Source organism: Oculina patagonica, chromosome 6 (genome assembly GCF_052425735.1).
Source record: "Oculina patagonica isolate OP01 chromosome 6, crgOcupat, whole genome shotgun sequence".
Lineage (NCBI taxonomy): Eukaryota > Metazoa > Cnidaria > Anthozoa > Scleractinia > Oculinidae > Oculina > Oculina patagonica.
In genome coordinates, this window is record NC_135763.1 from 21,538,599 (window position 1) to 21,557,990 (window position 19,392).

A 19,392-nucleotide genomic window follows, 5' to 3' on the forward strand; every position below is an offset into this window, starting at 1 on the left:
ATAAAATCTTACATATAACTGAAAGAGAGGAATTATATTTGATAACCAGAAATGCGTATTGTTCAGCCATTGAGCCCAGGAAGACATTGCTGGCACAAAATAATATAAAAATAATAATTATTACTAGAAATAGTTGACACTAGGTTGCCCCCGGTGTTAATCAGTTTTTCTTTTCTGTTCATCTTTTTCTACATTTGATTGGAAATTAATTTTCTGTTTGGGATGTTTATGAAGAAAACGCTCCTTGTGTTTTCTAATGGTTTCTGGACTTTTCTTCATAAAGATGGAAATAGGACATACGTTTTAGTTAAAGTCAAGTGAATAAACAAAACAACACGAAATTAAGCAAAAATTAGGAAAGATTTATGATATGGTAAATTTAATTACAAGAACGCGACAGCAGCATCTTGACATCATTTTGTCATGTTTTGCTGTGGTGAGTGATCTCCGCTGGACTCAAGCTAGACTTTAGAAAAATTCCTTCGTCTTTATTAATATGACATGCCGGGACGAAGGTCAACCTATCGCGACTCGATCGTTTTCGCGACTTTGTTGCTCACTGGGCCGCTTTGCAGGTTCGAACTCGCTTCACTGTGGCAAGTCTAGATCTTAGCGAGGATAAACTTTAGAAACAGCAAAACGTTTAAAAATTACCATTTGAGCTGGCCCAATTGTTATCTATATATTTGGGCTGAGAGCCCAAGCATGAAAAATGACATGAGAATGATCAATTTTTTAAAAGAAAAGGATGCCGAAAGAATTTCTCACCTCTGTCAATGCAAACGCCTGCCGTGAGTTTTAAAAAATCACAATGCATCTCGAGATCTCTTTTGAATTTTTTTTCTTGATGCCGCACATCATCTTGTAAATCTCATCCAGAGGTGGACTGATCAAGACTTTTTTGTTCAAGTAGTTTGCGCTTGGTAAATCGCGGTATTGGACAAAGGCTTTCTTATCGTAAATCGCAGTCAAATTTGTAGATATGTTCGTACGCGTTCCTAGACAAATTCTTTATGAGAACGATCAACTTTTAAAGAATACCTAAAGAATTTCACACCTTTGTCAATGCAAACGCTGGACTTTCTAAAAGTCAAATTTACAATTGAAAATATTGGTTTCCTGCGCCGGATACATAGTTAAAAGGGGTTAAAAAAATTTTCAAACTCAGAGCGCAAATAAAATTTAAAAGCGTGAGATATTTCGTCTGATATCATCCAGATTTCATCAGTCAATGGTGTGGAACAGTTTGAGAGTAGAGCACTGGACACCTCCCCGACCCGCCAACTATGTGGTACCGATATGTTGACGCCACGATGGCTAAGATTCACGAACATGCTGTCGATTCTTTCTCTGATCACTTGAACTCTTGCTCGCAGGCCATGACGTCATATTGACCAATCACCTTACAGGCATTTATCACACCTCCCAATACCCACTTGCGGGCTTTCTGTCGGCATTCTGCACAACCCCCGATACTATTTGCGCGCCCATTTTGGTCAAATCAAGATTATTCCTGTATATACTATATACCGGTATATACTGTATATACGCGCGGAATACAATGATGCCTCCTCGGGTTTTGGCCTCTAGGCCAAAACACTGCGGGGGCAATTATATTGTGTTGTGAATACATAAGTCCTGCTACAATAGTAATAGTGCAACTTTTGTTGAGCAACAAAAGCAGTTTTAATTAAGTTAAATTACCTTACTTTATGTTCAAATGACTCAATAAAGAAAAAGAGTTGACCAAAGACTTGCAAGAATAACAAAGGGACATAAACGGAGTGAAAGGGCTTTTGATTAGCAAGTGGTTTGAAAAAAAAATGTAAATGTTGTTTATAGTGGTCATGCACTTAGCTTCATATCTCTTTGAGATAGCTAGTTTATAGGCATGTCACTGAAACAAAGGAAACAAATATTTTTAAATGAACATAACAAGGTTAAAAATCCCAACTGGCAGGAGGCAGACCAGTTGGCTATATACAAAGCGTGATCGAGGCTTTGAACTCGGGACAACCGAGAAACAAATCCAGCTAGTGGCAGGGCAAGTCTTGAACCGCGGACTTCCGGATTACAACACAAGCACTCTAAACCACTCGGCCACGCTTACCTCCCTAAGAGTCTTACCTTTTTAAATGCACTTTCTAATTAAGGTGTAAACTTTCACAGGGGGTCCATGATTGTTGTTACATTGATGTTACTTTGCCGATGGTCCTATCACATTAATCAATTATTATTATTGTTGTTGTTGTTGTTTAAAGTGGTCATGCACTTAGCTTCATATCTCTACGAGATAGCTAGTTTACAGACATGCCACTGAAACAGAGGAAACAAATATTTTTAAATGAACATAACAAGGTTAAAAATCCCAACTGGCAGGAGGCAGGCCAGTTGGCTATATACAAAGCGTGACCAAGGATTTGAACTCGGGACAACCAAGGAACAAATCCAGCTAGTGGCAAGGACAGGTCTTGAACCGGGGACCTCCAGATTACAACAACAGCGCCCTTAACCACTCGGTCACGCTTGCCTCCTCTAAAAAATTATTGCATTCAAAACTCATTTTTCTCTTCTAGGAACCACTGGAAGAAGACCTTGACGCTGAGTTTAGTCTTTTACGAGAGAGCTCTGGTAAGAGAATTTCCTAAATTTGTTACATAACAATTGAAATGAAAAATTTCTGAAATATTATACTGCAATCACAGTGCTTTGCTTTTTGAGTTCAAGATGGCATTGATTTTATACACATGTACATGTATCAGACTCAGTATTAAGTACCAGTACTTGGTCAGCCCCTAAGGGGCCATCTACTTACAAAAAATAAAAGCTAAATGTCACACAGAGTCAGTGACTGTTAAAATCAAAACGAGAAAAAGTAATATAAAAATAAGCTCAGGTGATATGATGTAAACTTTAATAGTTTATTCTTGTGAAGGGGGTGGAGAGCATCTGACTGTGTGCACCTGAGCCGAGGTAAAATACAGACTGAGATATCTTACTTTTATAAGCAGATCAGAAAGATAGATATTTGTTTCAGAAAATCCTGTGCCCTCCTTGTGGTACTGTTCTTTCTTGGGCTAAGTGCTTTGCACTTAAGGGATGAACAGACGATAAGCCTTAGCTTGAAAGTTCTGACTAATGTTTATGTAGACTTTTGTTTAAGGGTAAGAATGGGCCAATATTCGGTACCAAATATTTGATATGTACACCGATATTTTGACAATTTTGAAAAGTATCAAACTTTCGAAGAATATCACACTTTCGATACGTTTTTGATACTGCACATGTGACCTGAGCCTGCGGTCTTCTGGTCAGCACCTGAGGTTTAAAAATGCAATTTTGCTCAAACAAATATTGATGTTAAAGATAAGATGTTCTACATGACACGAGCATGGGACAAAGAAAAAATTCTGAGTCCCCGACGGGAATCGAACCCATGGCCTCCCAGATACCGGTTGGGCGCTCTAACCAACTGAGCTACGAGAGACTCGTTGTGAGCTGGGCCATTTTACTAGGTTGATATGTGACACGCGTCCTGCATACTGCTAGGATCAGCAATGTCGAATTCATCAAGTTTTGTAGTAAATAATAAAGATGGTAAATTTTAAGCTCGGTAATAAATAATAAAGATAAGATGTTCTACATGACACGAGCATGGGACAAAGAAAAATTCTGAGTCCCCGACTTTTTTTCTTTGTCCCATGCTCGTGTCATGTAGAACATCTTATCTTTATTATTTATTACCGAGCTTAAAATTTACCATCTTTATTATTTACTACAAAACTTGATGAATTCGACATTGCTGATCCTAGCAGTATGCAGGACGCGTTTCACATATCAACCTAGTAAAATGGCCCAGCTCACAACGAGTCTCTCGTAGCTCAGTTGGTTAGAGCGCCCAACCGGTATCTGGGAGGCCATGGGTTCGATTCCCGTCGGGGACTCAGAATTTTTCTTTGTCCCATGCTCGTGTCATGTAGAACATCTTATCTTTATTATTTATTACCGAGCTTAAAATTTACCATCTTTATTATTTACTACAAAATATTGATGTTCTTGTTAATATTTGAATTTTCCTTGCCTTGACTTGATGTCCACACATTGCTGATGCAACAGTGAAGCAAAAAGACCAAAAATCAACATTTGTGGCTACATTTATAATGTGTGGTTCCAGAAAATATCCATACTTCCCCTACGGATGGTCACTGGGAATTCCAAGGGGGAGGGGGGTTTAAATCCAGAAATTTCCGAGGGGAGGTGGGGGTTCACAGGCGGTTTCTTTTCCAGAGGGTGAAGAAACATGAAGATAAATTAAAGCAACACGCGATCGATCCAAAGCATACTCACGTACGTTGTTTTGTAAAAAAATAAAGCTCCTTTCCATTGAGATGAGGTTTACATCATAAGCTTTAATATTTAATGTGTTTCATTTGAGTTTTCTAGCATTTGCTAGCGTTACAATTCCAAAGACACTTCGTTCTTCGTGACCGAGTCAAAATGGCGGACATGACAGGCGAAACTCATCCCCAGACTTCCACTGGTGCCTCTCAGAAGGCCTGGCTTCTCAGCCAGTAAAATTACTTTGGCCGAAGCGGCCGAACGGAATGTGCAACTTGAAGATGTTTGGTCACAGCCTCGTCCCCAGTCGTCCCCGGCGAATTTGAATGTGACGTCACCTGCCAAGCTTGTCGGGAAAGTTATCGCGCTCGGTTCCAGTCCTCCTCCGCTCACTCGCATAGCGCGGTATGGCCTGGGGACGAGGCTGGTTTGGTCATGTTTACGATGTCGAATGTGCCATTTAAGTTGCTGAAATCTTAAAAGGAAAAGCTTTAGTAGACTACAAGACAGAATTTTAGAGGAATATCTAAGACAGCAAGGAATGCTGTAAGTTGCGATTTTTCGCCAAGAGTTACTTTGAAAGCAAACCAGAAACGCTTCTGCGATGGAGGCGAATTATACTTCAGCTCAAAACAGAAAAGAAAGAAAAATGCAAGACACTCAACTCGGTTTCAACTTCAAATACTAAGTTTACACATACAGTCGAAGCTCTCGTAAGCGGACACCCTCGGGACGCGAAAAAAGTGTCCCTAACTGGAGCTGGCCGCTTACAAGAATGGTTCTCGTAAGCGGCCACTTGAGGTGTAAGGGATATATGGCCGCTTACGGGAGCTTGCCCAGCTAACAATAACCTGATGGACGTGGATGACGACAAAGCAAACACTGAAATATGGTACTGCAATTACTGTAAAATCATTGTGTTCAACGGCGATGTGAAGTTGACTGTTAAAAACAAGATATAGAGGTTGGTAACAGCATTTTCAATGGGGTGTCCGCTTACGGGAGCTTAAAAACAAAGAAAAAGTCCAAGTCGTAATCTCTGGAAGTGTCCGCGGCCGCTTACGGGAATGTCCGTTTACGAGAATGTAAAAATGCAGAGTTTGTATGTGAGTTAAAAACGGGGTTTCAAACAAGACGGCCGTAAGTAGAGCTGTCCGCTTACGAGAGTGTCCGTTAAGAGAGCTTCGACTGTATTTATCAACATAGAAGTAATTTCAAACTGGATGGCAAGGATTTATAAAGCTAGATTACGTGTATCCGTAGAACGATGTCAAGGCGTCATGTTGTTAAATGGAGATAGAGTTTGATTAAAGGCTATCGTATTTGTGTAACTGAGTTTAAGTCTTCATTTTCAAAAGAACAAAACCATTTGGATTTTCCAGTGGGTAGAGCAGTCCCTGTTTAAAAATAATGGAAATTCCTGGGGGGTGGAGGGGTCATCAATGACCCCTTTGGAACGGAAATTCCTAAGGGGTGGGGGGGTGCAAACCAAAAAACCATCCGTGGGGGGGATATGGATATTTTCTGGAACCACACAATGCCAGGACTGTCCTTTGTATGGTTAGACAAATCATGTGACATACCAATGACGTCAGTAAATATCGTATCGATATAGTATCGTTTTGAAAAACCTGTATCGGCTCATCCTTCTTGTAGGGTATGAGTCAGGTATAGGTGTATTGTATTGGCCTTTGGCAGTTTTAAGATGTTGTTCCTCTCAGATGATATTTTTATTTGTTAGACCAATCAGTTCTTTCATGCTTTTTGAAACTTGTTTCCTTATACAGGACCATTCAAAAGTAAGTTACCACCCTCTCGCGAGACAAGATTCTCGTCTTGTGTTCTTTTTCATAACTTCACATTACAACTTCCATGAAAGGTCAAGAAAGCATAACAATTGTGACCTTTGTTTACACACTGGCGTAGATTCACGGTCAGATAATGATCTAAAGATAGGAAAACCTCGACGGCAGAAAGGTTTCGCTATCTTCATTTTCGGGTCATGTTTGAAGCGAGAGTAGTGCTTTTACAGCCGTCTTATCCTCTGATTTTTTTGATGGTGCTTTCATTCACATTTTGCATTTTTGATAAGATAAATTCTTTTGCGACACGACAAGTTTCAATTCAACAGCTTCTCATGCTAGCAGGCACGCAACATTTAATGCAAACCTGTGAAGATGTTGCAGTTTAACGCAAGTGCTTTGCTTTTGATTTTCGATTTTTGAGTTGCTTTAATTCACCTTTTGCATTTGCAATTAAAAGAATAAAGACCAGCAAAGTGACAACTTTCGATTGAAAAGCTCTCTCGAGTTCGCTAGCACATACACACATTCATCTCAAATGGAACTTTTCTTACGAGTGAAAAAAGACAAACCAATCAAATCAGCAATCTTTCCAATCAGGCAAAAACTTTGAACTTTAGTTGACAAAACGGTGAAAACTCTTGTGAGAGATTAATCGTTTTCTCGTAAGATAATTGCTGTAATTTATTCCAGACATTTCCGCTGCGTTGATTCTTGCGACACGAGAATCTCGTCTCACGAGAAACGAGACGAGAGGTGGTAACTTACATTTGAGCGGTACTGTAAGTTATTAATGACTTGAAAAACTGTTCTTGTGATATTGATTTACAGGTGATAGTAAGCCTATTTGATTGAGTTGTTCACAGTAAGCTGTTTTAAGATATTGACTAGTACTACCAATTGTCCATGCCTATTTACAAATGTCATAGAAAAAAGTTAAATTTTGTGTATGTTTTTTGTGCTAGCAGTGTTTACAAAGAAAAGATCCAGAAGACAGAAGCTTCCTGCTACAAGAGAAAGAAGTTCAATAAGAAGCCTCATAAAGTAAGATGCTGACAAGTGCAGGCATAATAAATTATAATTTAGTTCTAATTCATTTGTGTATCAGGACAATGAATGATTTTTAGTGCAGAGTGCACTATATTGTGTTGGTCGAGGAGACTGTCAGCTGTGATAAGAAGGTAACACGCTAAGCTGCTTACCTCAAAACTTCATAATCAATCAACTAATAGACCATGTTCATATTCTCAGTATTGGACTGGAACTAGCTTGCAATGAAGGCTAATGTGGGGGAATATCATTAAAAAGAGCCTCATGTCATTTGCTTTTGAAAACATTACCCGCATTAGCCTCCATTGCAGGCTAGTTCCAGTCCAATACCGAAAATATGAATACGGCCTACATGTATTTATATCAATTAATTTATCATTCTTGCATTATGGAGGAATTATATCAATTTATTAAATAGTTAATCTTGTGGAGGATGGGTGAAGAACCTACAGGGCAGGGTCGTAACCAGGTATATTTTTTCATTGCTGATCCCAAATTTTAGCTCTAAATTTTGATTCCTGATCCCCAAAATGTGGCAACATTTGATCCCTGATTCCATTCTGATCCCATCTGATTGACTGATCCGGATCCCATGACTTGTTACCCGGGATCCCGTGTCCATGATCCCGATCCCGAGGCTGTGATCCTGATCCCAAGGCTGTGATCCCTGATCCCATATACCTGGTTACGACCCTGTACAGGGTGTATGTGCACTACAGAAAACTTGTTGAGTACCTGTGTTACTTCTTCTGTATTGCAAAGGTATATATTTAATTAATTCAACCCTATGCTGTCCTTGTGGTACTATTCTCTGCAGAACAAAGTGCTTTGCTTTAAATGCATGTGCAAAAGAATAGTCTTTGTTTGAATATCAAAACTGCAAACAAATTAAATAAGCCCTCACCAAACAGTAATGCAAGTGGACACATGTCAAGTAGCTACAAGTTGAACTTGGATTCAGACTTGCATTGGCTGACCAACGGACTCACAAATTTACTTTTAAGTGCACGCAAATTGTTAAAAAAGCCATTTCAATGCTACTACATATGCTGCTATTCAGTACTTGAAGTACAGTACCACTCAAATTTAAGTTGACAGTCCCTCGAGCCTCGAAACTCAAAAATTTTGAGTCATGAGTCATAAAGTTTGAGTACCGAGTTTCGAGTCGAAAAAAATAATGAGCTTGTCGCTTGAATGATTCCTCGAGAAATAAGTTGCTCAAGCAGGCTGCACTTATAGACAGCCGAAGCCAGTGTGCCGGCTACTCTAATCTCTACTGTAACAATGGGCGCTTGGTCATTTTGTATTTCTAACCGTCAGGTGAATAAAAAGTTCGAAATAGTGGGAGCTCGAAGCCGTCGATAGTGAATGAATTAAGTGTCCATCCATGAGAGGACCAGGCAACAGTGATACAGCTCAAATCACCGATTTCGCCCAAACTTAGCATAAATGTTGGGTGTGGTGAGCTATTCACTGTGGCAAAACATTAGCTCAAAATATTTTATTCCTTTGGAGTTAAGGCACCTTTTGCAAAATTGGCTATTTTCACTAATTTATGCATATTTAATTAGCTGACTTTGAATGACCAGTTTCACAAGAAATTCACTTATATTCTGCGGTTATTAGGCTTTAAGTACAATAATTTACTTCAACTGTCCGATTTGATTTCTTCTCCTCAAAGGGTCTTTTGGAAGGTACACATTTCGTACTCAGCTGGAAATAGCCTTCAATTAGTGCCAAATCATTATTCTTACATGGGTAATGAAATCCATCCTTTAACTTCACAAAAATGGCACAAAATGTTTGGGGACCAATATATTTTATTCATACCAGTGAGGAACTAAACACATGTGACTTAACGATTTCTTGCTATTTCATCAAAATTCACCGAAACACAGAAGCCATTTATTTACTAAATTTGGCACAAAAAATTGGTACAAAATAGCTAATCAAGCATAAATCTATTGATAACAATCAAAATATTGCGAAGAAAAGGCACCTTGTATTTAGCAGGGCCCCTCTGGAGACCAGCCACTGTGCTGAATTAACCTGAGTATCAGGCCTTCCTTAGGGGAGGGGGGAGGGTAGGGAAGGAAAGAGGAGAGGAAGGCCTGACACAAATGCTTTGATTGGGTCATGTCGAACATCCAGATTCTGGATGTGGCGCTGATTGGGTAATTTACAATGGGCCCTGACGTCACACCACCGGCCGGAAATAAAAATTTCATAACGGCGTCTTCTATGAGCTGATGTACGCGAACGAACAGTGAACGAAAACTTCGCTCGACGTTATTCAGCATTATTTCAGTGTATTTATGGAAGGTGACGACTTCAAAACGGCTCGTGAAGGCGCTCTACAGTTTTCCCTGGAATTAGACGTAATAGAGGACAGAAATTATGCCTCGAAAGCTGCTTGTGAAACGGAAAGTCAACGTCCTCAGAGTTTTAGCAAAATAAAGGTGACGGGCCTACGTTTGTGACATTTGTACCCTTGTCGTTCTGTGTTAAATTCGGTTTTTCGACGTAATTTGCTTCTCACTTCTTTCTGAGGGGAACTGTTTTATTTAGAGGCATTATGTATTAAATAGAGCCGTAAGATTGTGGCCAAGGAAATGTCTAGAGGTCATTGCATAATAGTCTGCGCTGCGTGGTTTCCTGTTTGTTTCACACTTCTTTGCCACATGTTTTGCTAGTTTGTTTTTGCTCAATTTTATTTGTAAGATATGCTTTAAACTCTCGAAATTTTCGCCGTGTAAGGACAAGATATATGTTCCGTGAAAACATTGATTACTTGCATTTTATTGATGCCGGGATCGGCATTATAATATTAGGGTGTTTTTTTTTTTTTTTTTTTTTTTTTTTTTTTTTTTTTTTTTTTTTTTTTTTTTTTTATATTGTTGCAAGATGTATTGTGTCTTATCAGTTATATCTTGGTCCGGCTTCGCAAGTGACAACCGGAAATGAATTTGATTGGTTGACGCTTATCACGCCGTGAGGGGTGGAAAACTGAAATTAAAGCGTCTGTGTCAGGCTTTTCTTTCCGTCCGCGTTCCTTCCTTTCCCCCCTACCCCTAAGAAAAGCCTGATACTCAGGCTAGTGCTGAATGGGCCACCCTGCATAAATAAAGTTTTACCTTACCTTACCTTACCTTACCTAGGGCATTTTCGGAGCATTTTCAGAGCCATATAAGCTTCTTAATTCAGCAATGTCGTGATAGCAAACGTAAATACAACAGCGAAAGATTTTCTTCAGAAGCTCGCTCAATCCAACATCTAGGCACATCAAAGTTAAGAAACAAGAACGTAATGCTACATACATGCCACTTGTCGACACTTAGATGCTTTCTTCTGAAGATATTGTTCTTCCTTGCTGCACTTCGATCTCAGTTGACATGTGTACTGTCGCTTTGAGGCGCGCTGAACTCAGCCAATCCATCGTGATTCATGCTTCGTTAAAGGTATAAACAGGTTGTCAATAAAGTCATTCAAAGAGCTTTTCAAAGTTCATGATATAACTTTAACTGGAAATAAACATCCACTATCCCGCCGCCATCTTGGATTTCTAGCTTTGAGCCTGCCATTTCAGTCAGCAGTACAGCCCGTTCACTTGTCATCACGCGCGACCACACGTGTGTTCATATATTTGCTTTTCCTCCATGAATGTTCGTTTTCATCACAGTAAGTACCGTATTTGTTCGATTAAGCGCTCTGAGCGCTTATTAAATTTTTGGACCTTGAGAGTGGGCGCTTATTCGAGGCTGGGCGCTTATTAAATTTTCATTTAAAGTTTCTGCAAAGTAGAGTAAAACCCGCGAGTAAGAACCTAGTGTTTTTTTAGATAGCCTAAGCAGGTTCTTACGTAAAGGGTTATTAACCCAAATTTAGGCTAATTAGGTTCTTAATAGGGTCTTAATTTATGAACAAAAATTTCAATGCTGTTATAGAGATTTTAGTGGTGTTTGGCCTTTTTCCAATTCTTGTATAAAATTTGCATACCACATAGTGTTTATGTCAAAATAAAGCACTAATCATATATTTTCCCAAAAGTAAACATTTTTAATCAATTTTAGAAATTAAGAACCTGTTAAGAACCTGTGGGCGCTTATTAACTTTTCCTACCTACAAGGTGGGCACTTATTCGATCTTCTAAGTGGGCGCTTATTTGAGGTTGGGCGCTTAATCGAATAAATACGAGTACAGTGTTCTCACCAGGCTGCGGCCTTGCGGGATTCCCGCACAAAAAATTGAGATGGCGCACTACAAGCCAAGAAGATGCGCCCAGCAAGATACAAGTCAAATGGATTTTTGAATGATAATTCAGTAGTTTTAATGGTCAATCAAACACCCCAGCTTTTTTCTAATTCAAATGAATAAAACCACTTTATAACAAGATTACCGGTAAAAGCCTTTAAATTTATTGTCTTTACCTTCGTTGGTCACAAGTATGTAGTGAAGTTTGGCGCAAGCATCGTTACCGAATCGTAAACATCTTGGCCGCCATGTTGGATCAGTTCAGTACTTCATGTAACACACCATTTGGAGTGCGGGCTCAGGTTATTCATACCGTGTTATTTTTGTTTACATAACACAGTAGATACACCATGGTACAGCAGAGCATGACAGCATGGTAACTCTTTAGAGCATAATTTAAAAGGTTTTACAAGGATTCATTTTCTAATCTTCATAAACTTGCTGTTGTGGCATTGACATTGCCCATTCATAATGCAATCTATGAAAGGGGTTTAAGCCTTCAAAATAACCTAAAAAACTGTCAAAAGTCAGAGAAATAGACTTACATGTATAGCAGAGATGTTGGACATACTGATGGTAATATCAGCTGAAGGACCACCATTGCAAGAGTTAATTCCCATTTAAACATGCATTGATGATTAAAAGTCAGAGGAATCATGAAGGATTTTTTTCACATCAGCAATGAACCGTGAGTAACTTTGTCCCCCTAATGTTGTGTCAGGGCCCCTATTTTTTAGTAGAGGGGGCCCTGGGACTCCCCAGGGCAATATATAAGAACACTGCGGGTAGTGTCTGAAATGTTGAAAACCATTAAAAATGAGCCAGTTCTTTCATCTTATATCAGGTTAAAACGAGTATGCTCATTATTTTTTGTTGTTTCTGTGTTTTTTGGGAGGTAAGGGAGGGGATGAGTGTGGACACTTGACGAAATGGCGGTTGTCAGGTTGTTAGGAGGACCTGTGTCCATCTGTTCCTTCTGTTCCTTTAACTCTTTAACTGCTGAAGTCGACTTTTGTTGACATTTTGGAGGAGCAGTCACTTGTGACGTCATCAATTTGATAGTCAGCAGATTCTAGTGATAAGCATCTGATAGAGCTAGGTTTGACCTTTTCACATAACTATTCATTTTGCGTATCGGTTGCATCCTGACAGAGCTAATCGAGAAAAAGTCAATCACTTTTTGGTGCAAAATCGGTGCTTAAACAGGCCAAATCACCTGTAAAAGATCAAGGTCCTCTTCAGGGTTTACCAATGTTTTAATCAAAACTTTTTTGGTCTAAAGGAAGGACAGATACACTAGAAAGAAGTAGAAATAACAAAGCCGAGAAGAACGAAAGGAAACGATTTTGCAAAAAATGGCTTTTGCGCATGCACCAAAGTACAATTTTGTACATTATTTTTTCCGTGGAATCTTCATCAAAATCTTGCTGCATTGTGAAAAAGTGCTTTTTCAGTAAAGTTAAGGAAAATTCAGGATCGTAGCACCAAAAATTCAGTTAGTGGTAAAAAACCCGGTTTTTAGAGAAATCTAGCACTTGGAGACTGAATTTGTACCCTCTCTCCTTTTTTAAGATCCCACAAAGTTCTTTATTAGGTAGAGGAATTTGATCAAAGCATGTAATCGTTATGTGTGGTATTACTAACTTTTTTCCCCTGGGGAAGGGAATTTGAACAACCAATAATTAAAAAATACAAATGTCTGGAAAGTGACTGGGAGACGTTGACATTTTGATTTCATCGTTACATATACAATTCTAGGTTCACCATTGCCCTGCATACCGATCGTTGAGCAGAAAAATTCCGGAAAACTCCATTCGGATTGCAAGGTTTCCCAGTTCTAGCGTTCTAGTCTCTTTTGCTTTTGGTCTCCCACCAGCAAAAAGAAATAACAGGAAACTGAACTACAAATGGTAAGCAACATCTATTTCTGTTAGTTTGCTAATTTTGGAAAAAAGCCTTTCTATTGTTTAGTAGTCATTCCAACCGGTTCTCTCCAACAAATGGTAAGCACCATAGAGTTCGTTCAGCATCACATTGCGGTACACACATCAAGCTGCAGAGGAGGAAAAATTTTTTGCTAAGACAAATTGAAAATATTCTCATGTAAATAACAAAGGCAATCTACTTACCATGACGAAAACAAACATTCGTGGAGGAAAAGATGAACGGCGGTCCGCTGACTGAAATGGCAGGCTCAAAGCTAGAAATCCAAGATGGCGGGGGATAGCGGATGTTTATGTCCAGTTAAATTTATATCATGTAAACTGCCTGAGAGAACTGTCCCTCTGTGAACTTTGAACAGCTCTTTGAATGACTTTATTGACAACCTGTTTATACCTTTTACAAAGTATGAACCACGATGGATTGGCTGAGTTCAGCGCGCCTCAAAGCAACAGTACACATGTCAACTGAGATCGAAGTGCAGCAAGGAAGAACAAAATCTTCAGAAGAAATTAAGCATCTAAGTGTCGACAAGTGGCATGTATGTAGCATTATTGTTTCTTAACTTTGATGTGCCTAGATGTTGGATTGAGCGAGCTTGTAAAGAAAATCTTTCGCTGTTGTATTTACATTTGCAATCACGACATTGCCGAATCAAGAAGCTTATATGGCTCTGAAAATGCTCCGAAAATGCCCTAGGTGCCTTTTTTTCACCATTATTTTGATTGTTATCGATAGATTTATGCTTGATTAGCTATTTTGTACCAATTTTGTGCCAAATTGAGTAAATAAATGGCTTCTGTGTTTCGGTGAATTTTGATGAAATAGCAAGAAATCGTTAAGTCATGTGTGTTTAGTTCCTCAGTACAAATAAAATATATTGGTCCCCAAACATTTTGTGCCATTTTTGTGAAGTTAAAGGATGGATTTCATTACCCATGTAAGAATAATGTATATAAGTTGTTGCTCATGGGAGATATTTGGCACTAATTGAAGGCTATTTCCAGCAGTACGAAATGTGTACCTTCCAAAAAAGACCCTTTGAGGAGAAGAAAACAAATCGGGCGGTTGAAGTAAATTATTGTACTTAAAGCCTAATATTCGCAGAATATAATGCAGTGAATTTTATTTTCAGAAGTCTTTTTAGTGCAGAATGCACTATTGTGATGGTTTGGTGGGTTGGCGTTTGCTAAACCCCTAAACCACTAAACCGCTAACGCGGTGTAAACTTTTAATCACCAATTAATTAATTAATATCAATTAATTAATTATTTCTGTAAAGGGGGGAGGGGATGGAGAGCACCTGACCGTGTGCCCTTGGTATAATGGGGAGTACATTACGATACTTACAATTGAAAAACTCAAGGTATATATTTGTTTCAGAAAGCACTATGCTCTCCTTGTGGTACAATTCTTTCTGGAAAAAATACTTTGTGCTAAACGCATGCGCAGATCAGTCTACATCACGAACATTGCGTTTTTGGTGCAGAATGCACTGTTGTGATGGTTTCGTGGGTTGGTCTCTGCTAAACCCCTAAACCACTAAACTGCTAACGCGGTGTAAACTTTTCATCGCCAGTTAATTAATTAATATCACTTAATTAATTATTTCTGTAAAGGGGGAGGGGATGGAGAGCACCTGACCGTGTGCCCTTGCTAAAACGGGGAGTATATTTACGATACTTACAATTCAAGAACTCGAGGTATATATTTGTTTCAGAATGCACTATGCTCTCCTTGTGGTACACTGTTCTTTCTGAAACAAAATACTTTGTGCTAAACGCATGCGCAGATCAGTCTACATCATGAACATTGCGTGTTTCTTCTGCAGAAGGATCCGTGTAGACTCCGTGGCGCCAAGTTAAAACCACAAATTAATTGTATTAGACACTAAGGTGTCATAGCAGTTCATGTGAAATAATTCTTGATATCGCAACGCTGTTTTCTTAGAAAAGGTGATCTAGCATCTCATAATTATTTGATAATAATCAATGTCGCCTTGTTTGCAGAAAATAAATCACGTCACCGTATCATCATGTTACATCCCTTTTCGACAAAAACAAAAGTATAATGTTACATGTTTTTGACAAAAACAAAAATATCGCGTTTGCTCTTCCAATATCAAACTAAAATTCAAGCTATCGAAAATTAAAATAACAGGGACGTGTTTAGAAATTTTGTATTAAAGCCTAATGTGCTGTGCTTTTCAATGCGGTAGAATTCCTGTAGAATCCGTGGCGTTAATTTAATTAGACTTCAAAGGCATCACACAGATCTGCGAGAAAAACAACAGTATCGTGTTACATCCGTCACTTCCTTTCCTTTGATTTGTTCTCCATGGGTTGAACTAACCTCCGTTTTATTTTGTAAAACCTCTGCCGCTTTAGTGTTTGAACATCCTTTTGTGACGGTTCCGACATTTCTTGAAAGAAATCTTAACACTACGTGCTTCTCGGCTTCATGCTTGAGTGAACGTGCGACGTGTTCACCAGACCGTGGCGAGAGCATGATCTGGCACACGAAATGCTTTAGCGACAATTTCGGGGGAAAAAGCCGCAATTTCAACATTTTATGCTTTGTAATTCATAGTTTGTGCTCTGCTCGTGCACTGTTCTGAAAATTTGTAATTTTTTAGGTCTTTTTTTAAATGCTGAAGGGGACAATGCGGTAGATTCGTGTAGAATCCGTGGCGTTAATTTAATTAGACTTAAACGCATCATAGCAGTCTAAGAGAAAAACAAAGGTATCATGTTACAAACCTTTGCATGAAAAGCAAAATTATCACGTTTGCTGATTCAATACTGCACTGAAAGGTGAACTCATTTGACTTATTCTCAAGCGAAATTACCCTGGAAAATTATTATCATCCTGTCGATTGATTGGCCATATTGCATTCTGCACTGTCCTTTGAGTCTCTGAGTTTTCTTGTGGAACTGGTCATTCAAAGTCAGCTAATTAAATATGCATAAATTAGTAAAAAATGGCCAATTTTGCAAAAGGTGCCATAACTCCAAGGGAATAAAATATTTTGAGCTAATGTTTTGCCACTGACAGTGAATAGCTCACCATACCCAACATTTATGCTAAGTTTGAGCGAAATCGAGGATTTGAGCTGTATCACCTATTGCCTGTTTCTGCCCTGTTCTCTCATGGACGCACTCTTAAGGAAAAATCGAAACAGAAATAACCGAGTTGGAATTAGCGCGGTCCCGCCGAATAAACTTGGACAAATAAACTTGCGATTAGGGGATCTTAGGACGAACATGATGTACGTGTGTTATCTCACGCATACGATCGTTCGTGCCATGATTAAGAATGCAAATATTAAACCTTAAGTTTAAAGGGACCGTGTCAATGGGTAAAGTTTATAATTTAAAGTTTTGCCAAATACTTGCTATGAAACAACACGTTTGCAAAGAAATTACTCCATTGGATCCAAATGACAGAACTATAGATAAATTGCAACCAAAAGTGTCTCCTGGGCGCTATAATTTAAGTTTACAAGCAAACAAGATTACTTTGAAAAATTCACAAAAAATAAAACACGTTTATTTCAAGCTAGACGCGATGGCGCGACACAAGGTTGCATTGCCATTTGGTTATTTATGGAAGGCTTCACGGCTCTTTTCCACCAAAACCAAGTTGCGCATCTTCACCACTAATGTAAAAGCTACGCTTCTCTATGGCTCAGAGACCTGGAAAGTGACACAAGCTCTATCAAATAAGCTACAAAGCTTTGTCAACAAGTGCCTCAGAAAGATCCTCAAGATTCACTGGCCAGAAAAGATCAGTAACAAAGAACTTTGGAGCAGGACAGGACAAGAGCACATACCAACTGAGATAGCAAGAAGGAAATGGGCTTGGATCGGCCACACACTAAGAAAACCAGGCACTGACACCACCAAGCAGGCCTTAAAGTGGAATCCGCAGGGGAAAAGAAAGGTGGGAAGACCTGCTAAGACCTGGAGAAGATCAACTGAGGAGGAGTTAAAGAAAGCTAACATCAGCTGGAACGCAGCAGAGAAGGCGGCAGCAAATAGAGTTCGGTGGCGAAGCATTGTTGACGCCCTTTGCTCCACCAGGAGCCTAAAGGAATAAGTCAGTCACGGCTCCAATGTTTTTCACGTCGAATGTTCCGTTTTCCAACTACAAAATTTTTACAACACAAATTTAAGAACTGGTTTTATTTACGGAAACTCTTGGCTGAATTTCAGTAGCGACTAGAAAGTGTTGTCTAAAATGCAGGCTACTGAAACTCAAGATTTACTTGCAACTTGCAGTGGAATCAAACTTTGTTTAGGGTGAGCAGAATATTTTTCGTTCGGTTTCTACTAATTTCATTCTTTAAAGTCGTCATTCACCGTCTTTCTGGGACGGTTGTTATTACTTGTAGGCAAGCCTAAACAGAATTAAATAGGTCTCTGCGAGTTAATCGTGCTGTCAAATGTTTAGGTTTACATTAATTTTCATTCACTTGCGGCGAGCGCGAAACACTTGTTAATGATGAGGGAGCAGCCTTTTATTCTCCATTGAGAAATAAATCGTTTCCTCAAAAGCCTTTTGAATATTCGAGATTGCCTTGTTTGTCGATCCTCAAGACTCTAAATTCGAGTGACTCGAACTTCGAGATGCGAGGATCGGGTCGCGAGGATCGAGTCGAGACTGTCAACTTACATTTGAGCGGTACTGTAAACAGCAGGACTTATGTTGGGTTGTGTTTGGTGGCCAAACAGTGAAAAACTTGGTGTTGAGTTGTGTGCACATTTGATCTCGACCGAAGTGAAAGCAAGTCATCGCAAGTCAATGCAAGTGCACACAAGTCCTGGCCAAACAGAGATGCAAGTAGACAAAAGTTGAAAACTTGTGTCTACTTCGTCTCTGTTTGGCCAGGCCTTAAGACTTTGAGATATCGTGCAGCTTCAGTTCATGTGAAAGATTTCTTGGTATGGCAGCACTATTTCCTTAGAATAAGTGACCTTACATCTGTCATAAACTCCTTGTGGGTGTTTATAAAGTCTAGAGAAAACAATGAACAAGTTCCAGAACTGCCAACAAATGTAAATGGATAAGCGAGCCCTTTGTTCATAATTATCTTCCCTGTGACTGACATCTTGACATGAGCCGCTCCGAAGCTACAATGATCTTTCTAAATGGTTTTTGAAAACTTTAAAATATATACAAAACAAATTGATGCGGCAATTCCATCATTCTTTGTTTCCCCCCAAATGATCCCACAATCGCTTGTGCCAACACTCTGGGCCCAGGCTACCACTCTTTTTCAAAGTGAGGTATTGCATTCTGCAAGTGTTATGCTTTGAGTCTCTGAGTTTTTCATCTCTTTACATGATCCAACAACACTACAGGCACCAATTGGGTAACATGATGGGCCTCCCTTGTAAAAATTTTACCACGATCGCGCCGCGTTGGAGCCCAATCGCGCCGCGTTTTTGGCCGCCGCGATTCTCACTTCGCGGCGTGATGGGCCGGGAATCGCGCCGCGATTTGGCTTGGATCGCGCCGCGATCGCACCTAAATCTTTAAATTTAAAAACAATTATCTTGGCGTTTTGCACACCGACAAAACAAACACACTGCCTCTGTATCAAAACAACATCATTTATTTACAGAAGGTTACAGAAAAAGACGGCCAGTTTTGCTGTCAAGCACATATATTTCGCAATGGTCACAAGCCGGAGATCGTGAGCCTTTAGTTTACAAGCAAATAAGTGAACAGTTCTTCTCTAAAATGTCACGAAGGGAACAACACATACATAACGGCAACTAACCTTTTCCTCGTGCTCAAGCGAAGGAAGATGCAATGACAGACGTGATTTACCAAACGAGCGAACTATATATCTCTTGGTCATGCATCTGCGAAGAAGCCGAACCGTTGAAGATGCGCTTTTCCCCGAAGCTTTTTTAAATAATACAACAGTTAAGTCCCAAGCATTAACAGGTACAACTTCGCATTGAATGGTCCTTACCGTCAAAATATTTATCTCTTTCCACTG

At 39.4% G+C, this 19,392-nt stretch overlaps 1 protein-coding gene across 4 annotated transcripts in view; it reads left to right on the forward strand.

Moving 5' to 3' along the window:
- The window catches only part of LOC144658794 (oxysterol-binding protein 1-like), a 77,286-nt gene that overhangs the window by 6,456 nt on the left and 51,438 nt on the right, over window positions 1-19,392 (forward strand). For 2 of the 4 annotated variants that reach the window (XM_078519276.1, XM_078519278.1), the window contains exons 2-3: window positions 2,577-2,631; window positions 7,106-7,184. In XM_078519276.1, coding sequence (XP_078375402.1) covers window positions 2,577-2,631; window positions 7,106-7,184 — 134 coding nt within the window. The remainder of the gene's footprint in view (window positions 1-2,576; window positions 2,632-7,105; window positions 7,185-19,392) is intronic. The other 2 variants (XM_078519277.1, XM_078519279.1) reach the window with 1 other exon arrangement.